The sequence below is a fragment of the Panicum virgatum genome, chromosome 6N (assembly GCF_016808335.1).
Source record: "Panicum virgatum strain AP13 chromosome 6N, P.virgatum_v5, whole genome shotgun sequence".
Classification (NCBI taxonomy): Eukaryota; Viridiplantae; Streptophyta; class Magnoliopsida; order Poales; family Poaceae; genus Panicum; species Panicum virgatum.
In genome coordinates this window covers 33,362,514-33,380,258 of record NC_053150.1, presented here as the reverse complement: position 1 = coordinate 33,380,258, position 17,745 = coordinate 33,362,514, and the positions used below count along the sequence as shown (strand labels likewise).

Genomic DNA, 17,745 nt, shown 5'->3' with positions numbered 1-17,745 from the left:
TTTGTGAATTACCATTGACTCCGAATAGCTATGGACCTGAATTTGGTGGCGTTGGAAAGGTTATGAAATTATCTTTCCAACCATATAAATATCTCCTCAAACGAACTCCATAAATGACAGTGGCGTCTTTTTTGGTGCAGACTGCTTCTGGAATCTGAGAAGAAAACGAAGTCCAAGTTGTAGACGAGTCGGACTTCAACGTGTACGTATCCGATGCAGCGATGTCCTCATCATCCTCCCCTTCTTGAATTGGAGTCGTCCTCGACTCCATCCCATTATCAATCTCCTGCAAAAGATTAGTGACAGCAGGATGCATGGTGCAAGACATAGGAGCATTTGAAAAAGATTTATATCGACAAAGCATAATATAGCAAGGTGCATCATGATTATCACAAAGCTCAGCAGCAGCAGATGTAGTAGCAATATAAACTCCTTCTTTCAATTTAATTCCATTTGTTTTAGCATCAGAAGATTCATTATTAATAATTTCAGCAAGCTCTTTAAAATATATCCTAATATCAGCCGGCGATAAAGGAAGCAAAGTAATTTTTTTGTCCTTATGCATGAGAGTATAAGTATTAGTTCTACCATGGTGTGCAGCATCAGTATCAAATTTCCATGATCATCCTAACAATAATGATTATGATTGCATAGGTTCAACATCAAAATCAGCATAGTCACGATAAAAATCAACAGAAAAATGTATGCGTGCTGATTTAGTTACCTTAGTCTTACCACAATTATTGAACCATTCTAGGTAGTAGGGGTGAGGGATAGAACGAGTGGTCAAGCCAAACTTCTTGACCAAATCTGAACTCACCAAGTTGCTGCAACTTCCGCTATCAATTATGGTGAGAACACGACAATCCTGAACAATGAGAAACATGTGGAACAAATTCTTGCATTGGAGGTTCTCCTCATCCTCATGTTCGGCTTTAGAAGTCAACACACGCTGCACAAGAAGACTAGAAAAATCCGCCGTTGCAGCTATGGAATCAATTGCCTCACCCTCATCTTCCTCCGAATCTGCAACAATGTTAGCTGCAAAAATCAAATCATCCTCAACATCACTAGCACTTACATATCCATTACCATCAGGTGCAGCGATGAAAGCACAAGCACTTGGACAATCCTTCATGACATGTCTCATTCCCTTGCAGCGGTGGCACACGATGTTTGCAGATCTACTCGAAGAACCCTTTTCCAAAATAGTATGCTTCTTGTGTTATTGGGTCTGCACAGTAGACACGTTACTTACCTCAGAAGCGGGCGCAGAAGCTGGTGGTGTTGCTGGTGGCTTAGCAACTGGCACCTTGGGCTTCTCAACGTCGGAATGCTGCTGAAACGATCTCCCAGTGTTGGACCTGAAAGAAAGTTAGTCTTGGCGGCGTCCCTGTACTTCTCGTTCTGCCTCAAGAGCAAGATGATACAATTGGGCAAAACGAGTCCATTCTTTATAATCGAGAATATTTTGGATAGCACAATTTAAACTACCAAATAATCTAGCACTAGTTTCCTCATCATCCTCACGAATACCACAACGTGCTAGACCAATAAGCAATTCCTGATAATATTCCTCTACTCCCTTATCACTTTGTTTTAAAGTTTGCAATTTTAAACGTAAATCACGTTGGTAATAAGGAGGAACAAAACGAGACTTCATGCGCTGTTTTAAAAAAGACCAAGTTTGAGGCACGGCAGCAGCATTACCAGTATTGCAAAGATCATTCCATCAAAACAGAGCAAAGCTAGTAAATTTACTAGTAGCAAGTCTAACTCTGCGCTCAGAAAGAACTAAATGAGAATTAAATTTTTATTCAACAGCAAGTTCCCAATCTAAATAAGCCTCAGGATCAGCAGTGCCAGCAAAAGGAATCATGGTAAATTTGGCTTTAGCAAAAGGATCATTATTACCACGATTTTGATTAACTCCCATACCTTGACGATTACGCCGAAGACGGTCCGCATCATGAGCATCAGCATCAAGGTCGGCATCCTCATCCTCGTCGTCAGCATCCTCATAAGGTTGGCGTCGGTGTCGCCGTGGATGGGGACGTTGTTCAACATGTTCAACCCGGGTGACCAGGCCGTTGATAGTGTGCATCAGCTCATCAAACTTCCCGTCGATGTAGGTGCGCTGGTCATCAACAAGTTTATGCAGTTCATTCTTTGACACACACTCGTTGAAGTCCGTAGGTGACTCTCCTCTTGTCCCTAACATGGTTAGCAGATAGCAAAAGACAACACCAAAATATTATCCCTATCAACTAAAAGGTATAGGGTGGTGGTGACAGTGGAGTGCAAAATCTCAAACGGCTTACCACCGTCTTGCAAGTGTTCTTACCAAAACCAAACAGGATGGTACAATCTGTTGTCGAGCTGGGTGTAACAATTGCAAGATGAACATGTGCTGATCAGAAGACTGTGTATCTTGGACAGGCACAATATGGTAGCAAGGGATTAGCAATAAATGCAACAGAATAGCAAAGTTCAATAAGTATCCAAGGCACAAGTCACAATTGTTGGCTAAGATATGTCCCTAGCCGTAGCACAACAAGTTAGAACAAAGAACGATGGATAAAGCTCAAAGAACAAACAAAACAGCACTTGCGCGATTGTTTTTATTCTTTTTGCCAATTTCCCTCCAGCACTAGTAGGAATCAAGATTTCTTATTTTCTCAACTATTTTTTATATTTTTCTCTGAACAAGGATCACATGAGATGGAACCACAAAATTTTCACCTTAAACAGAGGTGGGATGTGGCATACACAAAATTAGGAAGGTTTCCTGAAAATCTGAAAACAACTTCGGAGGCTCAAAACTCTATGTTTGTGAATTTTTTTTGGAATTTCTGAGATCGGCCCCAAATGGCAAAGCGATTTTATCGTGTGTGCAGAATTTCGTCACCTTCCTACTATAAAAAATTGAGCCAAAACGGAGCACCGAGCGAAAAGTTATGCCCGTTTTACCGAAGGTAACTCAAGTTATGGTTTTTATTCTTCACAACTTAGCAGTTTGGGTGACGGCAACTAGGGCAAAGCTTCCCTATTCTCCGTCACAGAACCACGGCTGAGCAAAGCTTCTCAGCAAGCGAACAACCTAGGGCAAAGCGTCCTTGGTGTATGCAGCAAGGGTATTGCCAGATGAAATCAAGAAGGGTTGCGATGTAAGGCGAAAACACAAGGCGGCTTGCAACCTATCTAGGGCATACGCGGTGAGAGTTCACACAAGGCGCCGCGAGGGCAAGTCAAGTAGCGTGAGGGCTCGACTTGTTGGTTGGGTAAAGGTGGATGGGACGGCGGCGGAAACAAAAACAGCGACGGGCGGAGGGCGGTTGACTACGACTAAGAACACACTAAACCAACAACAAGACTCGACCACGGACACGAACTCAACTAAGCGAAACTGAAACAAAAATTGTAGAGGCTAAAATAGGTTATAAGACAGCGGAAAGTGTAAATTTTTTTGGGTTTTTTGTGAACTCTAGGTAAAGGAACAAGATGAATCTAAAGGGGAACGCGAAATTATACCTCACAGTAAATCTGAATCCTGATACCACTTGATGTAGACTAGGCCCGATCTTCCGAGAGGTAGGGTAGATTCGACTGGTGGAGTACGTGACGTTGGCGATCCGGCTTCTAATCAGATACTAATTCGAAGCCTGCAACCATTACACCACCGCTCCGTTGGTTATCAACCAAGCACAACTTGATTGATCTCGCTGAAAGCTTCTAGGCCCCTAATTCGAGTTTTGGTAATTAATGACAATGGCTTGTGGATTAACGACTTCATTTGAGATAATGAGTATAGGTTGATCCACGGATGAAAGGGATTTGATTGTGAATGTATGGAGTTTTGGAGATGATGTGCAAAGCTCGGGCTCAAGGCAAAGGTATCAAATATGACTTTTTCAATTTTACCGGTCACAAGGCGTTTAGTGGATGAAAAGTGACCGAATTTATTGGATAGATAGCTGTACTATCAAGAGGGATCGTGTACTCGTGCTTGACGGGTCTTTAGTGCCATTTTTCTCAAAATGTCTAGATGCATGCATGAGGGCTAACGACGTTTTGAAAAAGTTTGAAAAAGATCAAGTTTGGGAGCTTACTGACTAAGTGCGGACGGTCCGCTCAAGGGGCGCGGACAGTCCGCAGTACATTTGAAAATTTTACCAGAGACGATGTTATCTCTGGTGTGGGCCGAAAGATGAAGGGCGGACGGTCTGCCCATGGGGAGCGGACGGTCCGCCCCTCTAACTCAATTTGTACCAGAGAGGGTGTTTCTCTGGTTGGGCTGTTGATCTAGGTGGCGGACGGTCCGCCCCTGGGGCGCGGACGGTCCGCCGGATATTTGACAAATTGTACCAAAGACATTGTGGTCTCTGGTGGATTTCAAGGATGAACGACGGACGGTCCGCCCCTGGGGCGCGGACGGTCCGCCGGCTAATTTCAAAGTTGTACCAGAGACGATGTTCGTCTCTGGTGGTGTGGAACATATAACCACGAACGGTCCGCCCCTGGGGCGCGGACGGTCCGCCAGGGCTGTAACGGCTAGTTCTGACACACAATGATTGCAATCTGACTTACTGGTTTATAACGGCGGACAGTCCGGTTTTTGAACCGCAGACGGTCCGCGATTTCGCAGAAAAGAGTGTAACGGCTAGTTTTTGAGGGGATGGCTATATATACCCAATGCCCGGCCATTGGGAGTCTCGCTTGGCCATTTGGACTGCATACTTGACTCTTTAGATCTAAGCCACCTCTCTCTCACACACACTTGCTTAGAGATTGTATTCTTGAGAGTGTGAGAGCATCCTAGTGCATTGCATCAAGAGTTTGAGATTTGTGGCACTAGAGAAACTTCAGGCAAGCATCATCGACTTGTTACTCTTGGGAGTTGCCACTCCCTAGACGGCTTGGAGAAGAGGATTTTGTGGAGCTCCTCCAAGGAGATTGTTGAGGAGCCCCGATTTCGGTTGTGAGAGGTCTTGTGCTCACCTCACCGGAGCGGTGAAGAGCAACTCTAGTGGAATCGAGGTGTGGAGTGGTTCCTTGATTCAAGCCGGCTCAAGATCAAGAGGTTCTTGATAGAGGAGTGGTTGATTCTTGGAATCCACCTCAACGTGGATTAGGGGTGACCGGCAAGTCATCGACACCACGGGATAAAATCTTGTGTCAAACTCGGTTATTCCTTTGCTAATTTTATTTCTTGTATTTACTTTTGAGCATCTTACTTTGCTAGAGTTTGAATTGTATCTTGTCACCCTTGGTTGCAAACCCAAACTAGAGTTAGTAGTAGCATGACATAGGGCTCTCGTTTGTTACTAATTAAATTTCTCTAGTGTTTGTGGTTTTAGTTTTTAAACCGCCTATTCACCCCACCTCTAGTCAATGTTCTTGATCCTACCCTCGCCAAGAAGGCTTTTTCCTGCAAGCGAATCGAAGAACACAAGCAAGAAAGGATAAACACGCAATCTGAAATTGCAGATGTTTATGAAGCGAAAATCAAAGTAGGGGTTCAAGAACTCGATTCTAAAGGGCTAATCGACACAGTGGAGGAGATCAAGAACGGGGGCCTGGATCACTGTAAAAGGACTTGTCGTCACAGTTACAACGAATCAATCTCAGTTTCACAAGGAAAACTAGAGCTAAACAAAACCCAAGTCTAAGCGGCGGCGGCTACTGAGTTTATGAAAGAACCAGGGCGACCTAGAGTTGGGGGCGAATAGGGGGGCCCACAACATGGGCTGAAGGCCCAACACGATACACGGGCAATTGGCCCAAAAGAGGTAGCGCAGCACCTTTCCAGATTCTGGATGTCGACTTGTTTCATGAATTGCCGTTGACTCCGAATAGTTATGGACCTGAATCTGGTGGCGTTGGAAAGGTTATGAAATTATCTTTCCAACCATATAAAGATCTCCTCAAACGGGCTCCATATGTGTCCGTGGCATCGTTTTTGGTGCAGACTGTTTCTGAAATCCGAGAAGGAAACGAAGTCCAAGTTGTAGACGAGTCGAACTTCAACGTGTACGTATCCGATGCAGCGATGTCCTGATCAGTATTAGAACAGAATTTTCACTAATCGCTGCTTATCCTTGTAGTATGACCTCCAATCTTTGTAACAAATTACATGAGCTAGCCTTGCTCAGTCACTCAATATGACGATTTTCTTCTGGAGTTTCATAAACTTCAAAAATTATTATGTCTATTTATCTACCCTCTGGTTGATCTATGTATAAGGCTATATATCGCCTTAAAATCATATTCATCATTTTCCACACAGGATCTACCAGGACTATTTTCCCATCCCATGCCCTAGTCCATTTTTGTTTCCTATTGCTTTTTTACTAACCTCTTTTATTTTTTCACCTTTCGATCAAACATTACTGACTTCATACGAATTCCTGCCGCAGCACGTGGGATCTTATCTTGGCTGTACCTCTGCAAGTGAAGAAGGGACACCGCAAACACGCACCAAACTTGCCCTTTCCCCTATAGCAGGGACACCAGCAACTTGGCAATCCAGTCATCCTGTGGGTGCTTGCAAGCAATGCAGGTGGCCGAGCACACGTGCGTAAGCTTGTTGCTGAGTGCTGACCGATTTGATTATTTCCTCTGGTTGCTCTAAAATTCTCGCAAGATAAGAAGCTTCTCCTCAACAATCCGCAAGGTTTTGGTCCTGGTTTCTGCGACGACAACTGGTTTTGGTTTCGTATACTACTATTTGGATGAGTGGCTTTCAAATTTTAAACAATAAAATATTCAAAGTATTTGGATCCCCTCTAGCATAGCATCTAGCTAGCAAGTGTTTTTTTTGAACTAACTGCACAGCCTGTGCACTGTTTCTATTAATATAGAAGGAGACAAAAGACCATTTTTAAGCTCTGGAGGCTTCAAAATGGGTAAAAAAAAAACTGGAAAAGGAGAAAACTTTACAAAACTCAATTCTCACAAAAGGCTAGAAGAGCTGCTAAGTGTTTAGCCTCTGCTAATCCCCACGAGCGTGCTTGTTCTTTGATCTACCTTGCAAACGTTCTTCCATTTCGCTCCTTCCAAACTTCCCAGTTGACCAACAAAGTAGCAAGTGTTATATGCTAAAACAAAAATAAAAGCAACCCCAATAAATGGGAATTTCTTATGAACATTGTTTATGACAAGGGAGAAGCAAAACCCTTTCAGGATTGCACCACCACACCAGTCGGTTAGCAGGCGCCGCAATCTGCGCCTTCCCCTTCCTCCCAACCCGGCGAAAGAAAGGAGCCGAGGGGCGACGCCGCCGCCGCCACCGTTTGCGGCCCCCGTTCCCTCGCCTCCGGCCTCGCTGCCGGTGGTGACGAGGAGTGGGGGTCCGTCTCTTCAACAGGTCGCCTGTCTTCATAGGGTCTTAGTTGAGTCCACCTAGGTCTAGGGTTTGCTCGCCGTCGATGTTCGGCGGCGGAGTTAGGTTTTGCCGGAGGAGTGTGGCTCCTCTGCGGCTTGTTTTCCCTGGCGACGCCGGCGATGTGGAAGCGACGGTGGCGCAGCGGAATAATTTCTCCCAGCCTCTTCCGTTCTCCGATGGCGATCTACTCCGACGTCAACGGAGAGGCTGGGGAGACCTGTCCAGGAGTCGAGGGCCAGCGCATCGTCGTCTTCATCAGGTGATGATGTTGTTGACCCTGTTAATCTCGAGGAAAATGATCTTTGGTGAAAATCTGAGCTTTGCTCGGGTTGCCGGCGGTGGAATCGAAGGATGCGTCGTGGGTACGGGAGTTTGCTGATGCGCCTGAGAGGCAGTGTACTCGGCTGATTCGCTTAGAAGTAAGCCCTCCTCTGCAGCCTCCACCTTGTGGAGATTGGCTCTGGTGCCCGACGACGATTGGGAAGCGGCTTCGGCGGCAGTGACGAACGGATCTCTGAAGGCTTCGAGGAAGATGAACAGGAGCTTTGGACTTCTTTGTAATTTTCCTTTTCTTTGGGATTCTGTTTGTGAAAAGGCCGGTGTAATGCGCTAAGATCAATACTTTTTCCTTCTAAAAAAACCTTTCAGGATTTGACCTGATTATGCGTTGTTTATTCCCCAATCTAACCTCTAGTTTGTCCTGTTGCTGGCGATGTGATCTCAGTTGACCCGGTTTCAGAAAGAAAAAAAAAATGAAACTGGACAGCAGGTACGCGCGAAGTAGCCGGAAAGATAAGGCTGGAGATGCGTGTTAGCAACATTTAACTTCAACGAAACCAAAAGTCAGAGCGCTGCATGCATGCGAAATGGCGACCTCAGTACGTACGGACGTGTCAAGTTGTCAAGGGAGTTTGACATTGCTTTGGTGGTTTCTGTTCCGTGGTTTTCAAAGGCACCACGGCTGGAAGTGGCATTGTATTATGGAGGAGCTTGAGTACAATTCAGGGTACAACCATGCCCATTTGACTCCGGAGAAATTCGCCGAATTGGACCGGAAATTCAATGGTAACTCAGGCACCAGCTCGGCAGTTTTTGTTCCAGATTAGGACACGGTATAGTGCTGCATGTCCATCTTCGCTTGCCTATTAGAGGAGACTAAGAACAAATAGCTATCATCACAGAAAAAGCATAATGATTTGGAGTGCGTGCAACATACAGCTTGTGCACTGGACAAAAGGACCTGAAATTAACATATTACCATCTCCATTTCGAAGTGTAACACAATGGACATCCAATGGAAGTAGTTAAGCAGCAACGCAAGTAGCTTGTGAGCCGCACGGTGAAACACCGACTTTTGGGCCAGGGCCAGGGCCTAAGCGCCAGCCACCAGGCAGCGCGTGAATCTTTGCGCTCAGTACACAACATGACGATCTTAAGCAAACTTTGAAGAATATCTTAGGAATTCTGGAGTGTTCGCACCCGCACCCCGACCATATAACAGTATTATCTGATCCAAAAGATACCATGGTAACAGGAAAAAACAAACAAACCAACACAGAAACACTGCTACAACAAACCAACAGTCTGACACTGACCACCTTAAAGATCACAAGTTCAATTGTTCACGCAGTCACGGCTAGCCTGAAGAGAAGTTTCATCACAAGGTAAGTGCTTTCTAGTCTGCCTTATGGTTCCCATTGCCAACCGGTGACCTGGATCGATCTCCACGCCTTCTTGAGTCCCTTGAGCGTGAGCGCTCCCTCCTGCGATCCCTTGAGCGAGACCGGTCCCTTCGGCGGTCCCTTGAGCGAGACCGGTCCCTTCGGTCCCTTGAGCGAGACCTATCCCTTCGGCGATCCCTTGAGCGAGACCGCTCCCTCCGATCCCTTGAGCGAGACCGCTCCCTTTTACGGTCCCTCGAACGGGATCGCTCCCGTCTGCGAGAACGGTATGGTGATGGGCTCCTAGAGCGCCTTTGAGAACCTCCTGCAATGTAAAAATATTATTAAAGATACAGCTACAATGCAAGAATTAGTTGCAATCTATTACGTTTTTCATTGCTAATATTTGAGCACATTAATGTCTGGAATTCTGGATCACACTAATTCGTTGACACAAGCCTGTGAAAGATCTACACAACCAGATTGGAAAATGACTACATTCATGGAGAAGTTTTCCATGGCTAGGTATAGGATTTGACTCAAGGAGAATAACCTAGAGCCTAGAGATCAACTCTGAAGCTTTGGTCTTGTGGAGTTATGGCAGCTAAAAACTAGTGAGATAAAAAATAGCCCCAATTATAATAACAGGTCATAGGAAATACCATGCTCCAATGAGATCTGTGATTTACTTCAAAGCATCACTGAAATAAAAATATATGAATAAACAAGCAGATAGCCTATGTGGGACAAAATATTTAGGAAGATGAATTTTTCTTTACAATTAATGAATAAAGCATTGCATATTTAACAACTGCAAAATAAATATATGCGAGTCCATTCAACTCACTCTATGCAAGCTGGACAAGCAAGTCAAACGATGATCAATACAGAAAGCATCAGAGTCACATCATGCACAGGCACAAAAGTAACCAATTTCTGTTCATACCTCTTCGACCACAGTATTTTCCAGGAGTAGGGGTCCTTTCTCGAGTCCTTTTAGCCTGAATGGACATCACGAACATGTGTTACCTTCCATAATGAAACAAGCAGTGAACTTCAAGTACGCCAAACAATTTGTGAAGTGAAATACTCAATATATTAACATAAAATAGACTGGTTAAAGGAATAGATAAAGAAACTAAGAGTTATGGCCCTTTGCTGAAAAACAGATAGTGATGGATCATTAAGCTTGTCATGTCTCGGTCAGAATTCTTTTTATGCAAGTAGATGAATTACTTTACGTAGCTCAACCAAAGATGACACTTTTTTGCACTTTCCCGTGGTGGGTGTAGTCTTTCTCCAAGGAAGAGCCAGATTATGCCTCTTGTGACCTCCATTAAATCAGGATCATGTTGTGGACGAAGATAGCATCGATGCAGGCTAGCTCGGCAGTTGGTGTCATGACATGGCAGCAGCATGCATCATGTAATCTCAGTTGATGTAGACAAACCATGGAGCCTGTTGGATCATGCGGCGACGTTGATGATGGCAGTTGTGGTCGTGGTGGCGGATGCAGTGGCGGTGGCGATCGTGGAGGTGGCAATCGTGCTGGCGGTGATGCTGGCACAATGCACAACAAAACTCCAAGGTAGCTCTATGGTGGCAGCCCTCGCGTTGATGTAGTGGGTATGCAATGTCGGTGAGGAAGGTGTAGACGACAAGCGGTGAAGATGAGCTCTGGGGTTGGTGATAAGCACCACCACATCAGCTGCACATCCCTTGGCGACAACCCTGGTCGAAGACAGCACAGCCTGAACCAACCAGGTTGACGTCGAGGCAGCCCAGCACCATGTTAAACTGGAAGGTCATGAAGTCAGCACGAGAGGAGTTAAGACCCCAGTTGAGGATCCAGACATGAGGTTTTCCCCATTCACCACACTAGGACTGCAGATCACATCACAAATGACTCCCTTTCAATTTACTCTGGCACATTTCACCTGAGCAGAATTTCACAGCTCGACTGTCCCAGAATATACTCTCCCATCACAGGGAAAGAGCATATTTGCAGTCCTCTACCCATAAACATACCTCATCTCAAGAACCCTTCACCAAAGTTCTTAAATTAAATCATAGTATGCATTGAATTAAATTAATCGAGCATACTTTTAAATGCATACATTGTGTATTCAATTATTTATGTTACTAAGACAGCCATGATTTCAGGACCAAAGGGGAAAGGGGGAAGGAGAGAATACAAGACCACACAAAAACCTTGTTTGACTTAACAGCTAGCTTTATCTTATTTTAACTGTACTAATGATTTCAGAATAACATGATAAAACTAGCACTATTCAACAGAAATAAATATTGTATTAATAATTTCGGTTGATATCTAACCTTCTCTACAGTGACCAGACGACCTTCAAGTACAGTGCGGTGCAGGTACTTGATGCAGCGTCTTGCATCTTCAACAGTATCCATGGTCACAAAGGCAAAGCCACGGGATTCTTTTGTGCGAGGATCAAGAACAACATGACAGTTTTTAACCTGCATTCAAAGATCAAACTAATTATTTAGATACCAAAGTGGTTGCCACAAGATTAACCAATAATCAGATATAGATAAGAACCATAATAAAAACACAACTAATAAATTTGAGAACATACCTTTCCTTCTTTACTAAAAAACTTCTCAAGATCATCTTCAGTTACACGAGCAGACAATCCAGTCACATAAAGGTTATTCCCTGGATTTCTATCATCTTCGCTCCTGTGCGCGATAAAGAACCAAACATCAGTACCGCACCATTGCCCATAGATTCGTGTAGAGTGACAAATCAAAACTAAAAACAAGCCACTAGAACCAATATGAAATAATATTTGATAAACTGTCATGAACAAGTGATATGCTTGCCTGGATCGACTCCTATCCCTTGACCTGGACCTCGATCTACCACGTCTCCTAGGAGGAGGTGACCTTGAGGTGCTCCGTCGCTTAGGACTTCTTGGACGTGGAGACCTTGAGTTACTCTTTGGAGGAGGCGACCTTGAAGGGCTGCGTCTCTTTGGAGGAGGCGAGCTTGAAGTTCCATTTCTATCTGCAGGAGGTGTAATAGACCGTGCAGTGTATCTAAAAGCGAAATTTCAAAAAACAGGACACAAGATGATAAGAAGTATATCTTAAAAAAATAAGATTATAAGAACTCTACCGTTTAGGGAATACTAACCTCACTTCCTTCGTTTGTGACATCTAATAAGAAAACACAAGAGAGGGTAAAGTGTCAGATAAAAAGCCAACAACTTATAGACTGATGAAATATATAAACACTTATGTAGGAAGAAAAATGAAAATTTCATAATTAAGCATAAGATAAGTAACACTGGAACTGAAGTAAATACACATGTGACAACATCTGGGCATATGGCAAGGAAGTAAATGGAACCTTACACCTTTTAACTGCTATACATTTAAGCAATGCAACATGAAAAGATGCACGATCTTAATAATAACAAAAGTTGGAAGGTAAAAAAAAAAGTTGAAATGATGGCAAAAGCATGATAAAAATGCATCTTCACCTAGTAATTATGCACATAAACGATAGATAACCTACCTGAACCATAGTATAGTTGTCCAATAGGTACACTTTTGAACTTACATTGCCAAATACTTATATTTCATACTTTAGTTTTTACCAAGCAACAATTCATAGTTTTATAGAAAAATCAGTGGGTGGTTCGAGGAAACTTCAATCACAGATGAGGAACCACATTGTGCAATGAGGTCATGAATTATCAAGCTGCCAGAATGTAACTGTAAGAAGTCACAGGAATGCACATAAAAGTATCATATAGATCTCATCTAAGTCCATTCTAATTACTTGCAGAACATGAAACCATTATTAACATCTTAATAAAATTAATTCATTCACCACCTTGCTGAAGCACTCACTAATTTGTCTAGAAAAGGCAAAATAAAATCAAGGAACGATGACAACGATGCCAGAACATACATGACAGCATAGTAGCATAATTCAGTCACCCTAGCTCAAGTGATTAACAAAGTTAAGCAAAAAAGTGCTCTAAAGTAAATGTTCTGAAATTCAAGAAGAACCTAGCTTTCAAAGCCTAAATCATAAACATAGTGTTTTGTAAGCACGATATAAGGTGGTAAGTACTAAGTACCTTGACAAATGAAACTGTGAACCGGAGTGCAGGGCGAAGAATGGGGGAACCAACAAATGGTGGTCTGCCTGAAAGAAACAGTATAAATGAGCATAATAATAAGGGTCCTAATAATAAATAATAAAGTAGTAAACAAACCATCAGGAATCAAAAAGTTCAAAGTACTATATGTAAGGCTTCCATCCCTTTTAGTTCAGCAGTTTATGTCGATCAGCTGTTTCACAGTGCCAATTTTGCGTTCTTTAGTTGCTTTACAGTGGCTCGCAAGGGTAGATTTGCTGATGCACAAGTTAAATTAGAAGAATCGGGAAAAAATAGTACTCCAAAACTGCAAGCAAATAAATGAATTTCCAATTCTGATGCCAATTCCCTGTTCACATGCCGCATGGCCTTCAGACTTATCTTAACTAACTAACAAACAAACAACGATCAGAATCGAGCAACCCGTCAACCACGGTAGCAGCCCTACCAGATCTGGCTCGAGGTAGGGACCAGGAGTCAGCCACGACTCCCCTTTCCGGAACTCCACTAAACAACGGAAAAAAATCGAAATTGCGCAGCGAGAAGCACCCCTAAAAAAAATCGAATCGGACATAATTCTAAACTCGTTCTAGGGGGGCTGCGCTTGCTTCCCCAAGCCAGCCGCGTCCCAGATCTGGCGCCGCAAGCCGCGGCAGCCGGCGCGCATGCGCGGACTAGCTCGAAATCTAGCTCAACGCAACGACACCGAGCAGATCTACTACGAAGTGGGTTCGCGAGGAAAATGGTAGATCCGTGCGGACGCGAAGCCCTAGGAGGACGAGGAGGGGAGGGGAATGGCAAGGGGAGAAGGCAGCACCTGGGGGCTTGGAGAGGCAGCCGCCGTCGCCGCCCCTGGCGAGAGGGAGGCGGAGCGAGCGCTGTCGCCGTCTGCGAGGAGGAGCACGGGAGATGGATGAGCCGCCGGTCGGAACGAAAAATCGCCTGGGCGAGGCAGCCGCTTGTTTGCGGCGTTGAACGGGCCGCCATGGGCCGGGAATCTGCCTAGCCCGGGCTCATCGAAGCGCACGCAATTGGGCCGAGATGGGTTCCAAGCCCGTGATGTTGGGCCCGAATTCAGTCCATTCATAACTTCATACCGCCCATCTGTTTTGAAGTTGGAAAAAAAAATCTAATTTACTCCCTTCAAGTATAGCCAAAGTCTAAATGACCTCCTAAATTATAATTTGGTTCAATTTACTCCCTAAATTATGCGATTTAGTCCATTTTACCTCTATAAAAAATTTATCTTTTTTGTTTCCCCATACACAAGTTGAATTTTAATTTCAAATTTTGCAGAGCAACAGTGGACATCACAATACATATTAAAAATTTTTATTATAATTTTTCAGTATTATTTTTCATATAATTTTGTACTTCAATGGTTAATTTATTATTAAATACCCTAACCTACCAAAATAATGATACAAAATTATGATGTATTTCTAAAATGTGTTATGATGTGTACTATCGTCTTGTAAAATTTCAACTTAAAATTCCACATATGCATGAAGAAATAAAAAATACAAATTGTATTAGAACCAAAGGACATAGTTTGAGGTGTAAAATTAACAAACAATAGTTTATGGGGTTATCCAAACTTTTGCTATAGTTCAGAAGAGTAACTTAGACTTTTTCCTTTTACGTTTAAACCTCATGCAGGTAAATGTCGTCATAATGATGCTTGAAAAAATTCTAAAATATGTTGGATGTGTCATACATGCCACTAAAAAGTTGGATGGGTCATATATGCCATCGCGTGATTTTTTTGTGACATACATGCCAATTTGGACGGGAAGAGGTCTAACAGACACTAATGGAGAGAGAGAAAGACTGGTTTGCCCTTCTGGTTCCTGGTTGGAGAGGATTCGATGTCTCCCCCCTCGTGTCTCTTTCCCCGTGTCATTTCTTTTTTTACTCCCACATCGTCTTCGGCCAGTCCTTCGCGCGGGGCGGCGCGCGGGGCTGGCCGGCCGCGGCTGGCATGGACGGCGGCGGGTGCGGACGGCAGCGGCCGCGGCGGGCATGGCCTTCCCCGGCGGCAAGCATGGCGTTCGCGTTGGGCATGGACGGTGGCAGGCATGGCCTTCCACGATGGCGGCCACGCGCGGGGCCATGGCGTAGGCGGCGAAGCGCGGCGCAGCCCTCCTCTGCTCCGCCGGCGCGGGGGGCGTGGCGGGCACGGCGAGCAAGCGAGCCAGCGAGCGGCGGCGCGGAGGGCAGAGTGGCACGGCGAGCAGGTTGAAACAGAGGAAACAGAGGTCCCTGGACAGAGGAAATAGAGGAGGGCGGCGCTTGCCGGCCGGATTCCAGCGAGGGGGCTTGCCGGCGGCGTGGGCTAGGGTGGGGGAAAGGCGGAGGAGGCCGAGGTGCACCCATTGGTATACTTGGTACGCGGGGAGATGGTCCGAGGCGGTGGCTCCACGAGCTCCGGCGGCCGGCGGTGGTGGCTAGGCGGCGGCGGCGCTCCGGCGGTCATTTGCGGCGGGGAAGGGGTCGGTGAGCTTCCTGGAGGCGAGGTGAAGCCGGCTGCGGGGTTGATTTGGTTCGGGGTGGGGCAGAGGAAGGGGCTCGACCAGAGCAGGGGCAGCGCCATGCAGGCGGCGGCGACGGCTTCTGTTCCGGCGAAATTGGCAGGGCGGGCGGTCGGGGTGCTTCACCGGGATGAGGCGAAGCTAGTGGCATGGCTTGCTCGGGCGGAGGAGGGTCGGGGAAAGGTGCTCTGCGGCGAGCTCGGCGTGGAGGTGCGGCGGCGCAGCGCGCGTGGCTTACAGGCGGCCGGCGGCGCAGGCGTGCGGCGACGGCATTCTCGCGCGAGTAGGGAAGGCACGGTGTGGTCTGGGCGGCAGCGGTGCGGCTCGTGGCCACGACGACCATGGCGGCGCACGCGCAAGCGAGATGCGTGAGAGAGGGCCTCCTCTGCTCCTCTGTTGAGGAGAGGCTCTCCTCAGCTCTTGTTTCCAAAAAAAACTCATGTGAACTATACACCCAGGGGCACAATGGTCATTTGAATTGGTGGGTCCCACCTGTAAGTCCTCTAACTCAGTTAAGATCTAACGGAATATGGATGGAATGGCACACATGTCAAAATAAGTTCGCGCGATGCCATAGATGACCCATCCAACTTTTTAGTGGCATGTATGTGGCGGAACCGCCCAATTTATCCCGGTTTAAGAGCGCCTGATTACCCTATCGAGGATAATCTAGCTAACGCTCTTAAAACGGAACAAATCTGGTAGTCCATCGGGTTTCACCCGATTCAACCACCAACAACCATGTCTCAGATACACGTACAGAATCATTTTGCTTTGGAGCATCAGATATTACACACAGACGTTAATGGTATATCAGAAAATCAGATGAGATTTATTATACAATAAGCACAACCCTTAATGCAAACCAGTACTACATAGTTTCAAAATGTAGATTCTACCGTCGTAGGGTTGGATAACATGCAGGCCTAATCTCACAAGAGTTTATAAAACATCCGGAGCTATATGGACTCAACATACACTCCGGGTCTTGGTGCTTCCCTCCTCTTTGGTTCTTCCGGCGGCACTGTTAAAACAATTAAAGCACAAACACTGAGTACGAAGGTACTCAGCAAGACTGACCCAACTATACCAGTATAACTATATAAAGAATTAAGGAGCATGCAAGGTTGTATTTGGTGGACTGGCTCATTTTTCGAACATTTGGACTCCCAAACAGTGACCATACCTAATTAAGGACTTACATAAAGACACTAGTTCAATAATAACTCTAATATACAGGCACCAAGATACTTCTAGGTTCACAAGAAACAACTTTTATACTGGTTGCATCGTAATTAGTTACGATGTTTAAGCGAGATCAAGCGGCATTCATGTCCGAGAATTGCGGCGATTCGAATCGATTTTACACCCTGCAGGGGATACCGAATCACACGTCACGTACAAGTTTCGCGTAAACCGCACGTGGCAACCTTTCACGAGGAAGATACTAAACCCTGAACCAAGCATACCAACACCCGGGTTCGCACCCCCGTGAAGGACCCCCCGTCTGGCCTGATCTCAACACGGGTTTCAAGCTATGACCCCGCCACCAATTCCACATCGAGTGGGGTACAACTGGGTTCAAGTATTTAGGCCAACCAAGCTACCGGGCTTACTGGTTCCATATGCCAGCATATGACCGGTAGGTTCCGCTCTCTCTATGGTCAAACATACCATAGTTATTTATTCTTTCTTTGGAAGTGAGTACCGAGTCAGAACTCCTTTTTTGCTCTGTACTCAACGACCACCATATCCGACATTAACCACTGCCTTGTTGTACCAAGTGAACCTTTGTGTAATATTTGAACCCTTTAGTTGCTTTTAGTGTAGGTTTCTTTTAGACACTTGGTTCAACTAAAATAGTTGGGAAGGTGGCAAAGATGTCCTTAAGTCAAGGATGTTGAACATGCATCAATTGGGTTTCAAGCATCTCCTAGACTTAAGCATTTAAATGCAGTACATAAATAATAATATAAATTAATTGAAATTAGTATGCGTAGATGCTCCGGTGCTTGCCTTGCTCCGAT

At 45.2% G+C, this 17,745-nt stretch overlaps 1 protein-coding gene across 8 annotated transcripts; it reads right to left on the bottom strand.

The window, feature by feature from the left end:
* Positions 1-8,799: 8,799 nt before the first annotated feature.
* Positions 8,800-14,189, bottom strand: LOC120677416 (serine/arginine-rich splicing factor SR45a-like). 8 transcript variants are annotated; one of them, XR_005676322.1, is made up of 9 exons: positions 14,005-14,189; positions 13,167-13,230; positions 12,212-12,234; positions 11,899-12,114; positions 11,652-11,754; positions 11,383-11,532; positions 10,282-10,842; positions 9,992-10,046; positions 8,800-9,370 (listed from the first exon to the last, which is right to left on the bottom strand). XR_005676322.1 is itself a non-coding variant. In XM_039958574.1 (8 exons), exons 1-8 carry the CDS (start codon positions 14,172-14,174, stop codon positions 9,060-9,062), a joined length of 1,092 nt encoding a protein of 363 aa, XP_039814508.1. In that variant the 5' UTR covers positions 14,175-14,189; the 3' UTR covers positions 8,817-9,059. The 8 variants fall into 8 exon arrangements, 3 of the variants coding, with proteins under 3 accessions (XP_039814508.1, XP_039814509.1, XP_039814510.1); XR_005676320.1 differs by having other exon boundaries at positions 10,282-10,796; XR_005676321.1 differs by having other exon boundaries at positions 9,992-10,842.
* Positions 14,190-17,745: the final 3,556 nt, after the last annotated feature.

Bases quoted from the DNA above. Each gene is read 5' to 3' on its own strand.
- LOC120677416 (XM_039958574.1), bottom strand. From the start codon at position 14,174: ATGGCGGCCCGTTCAACGCCGCAAACAAGCGGCTGCCTCGCCCAGGCG. The intron at 11,533-11,651 runs GTATGTTCTCAA...CTTTGAATGCAG, and splicing joins TTTTTAGTAAAGAAGGAAAG to GTTAAAAACTGTCATGTTGT. The intron at 9,371-9,991 runs GTATGAACAGAA...TTTACATTGCAG, and splicing joins AAAATACTGTGGTCGAAGAG to GAGGTTCTCAAAGGCGCTCT.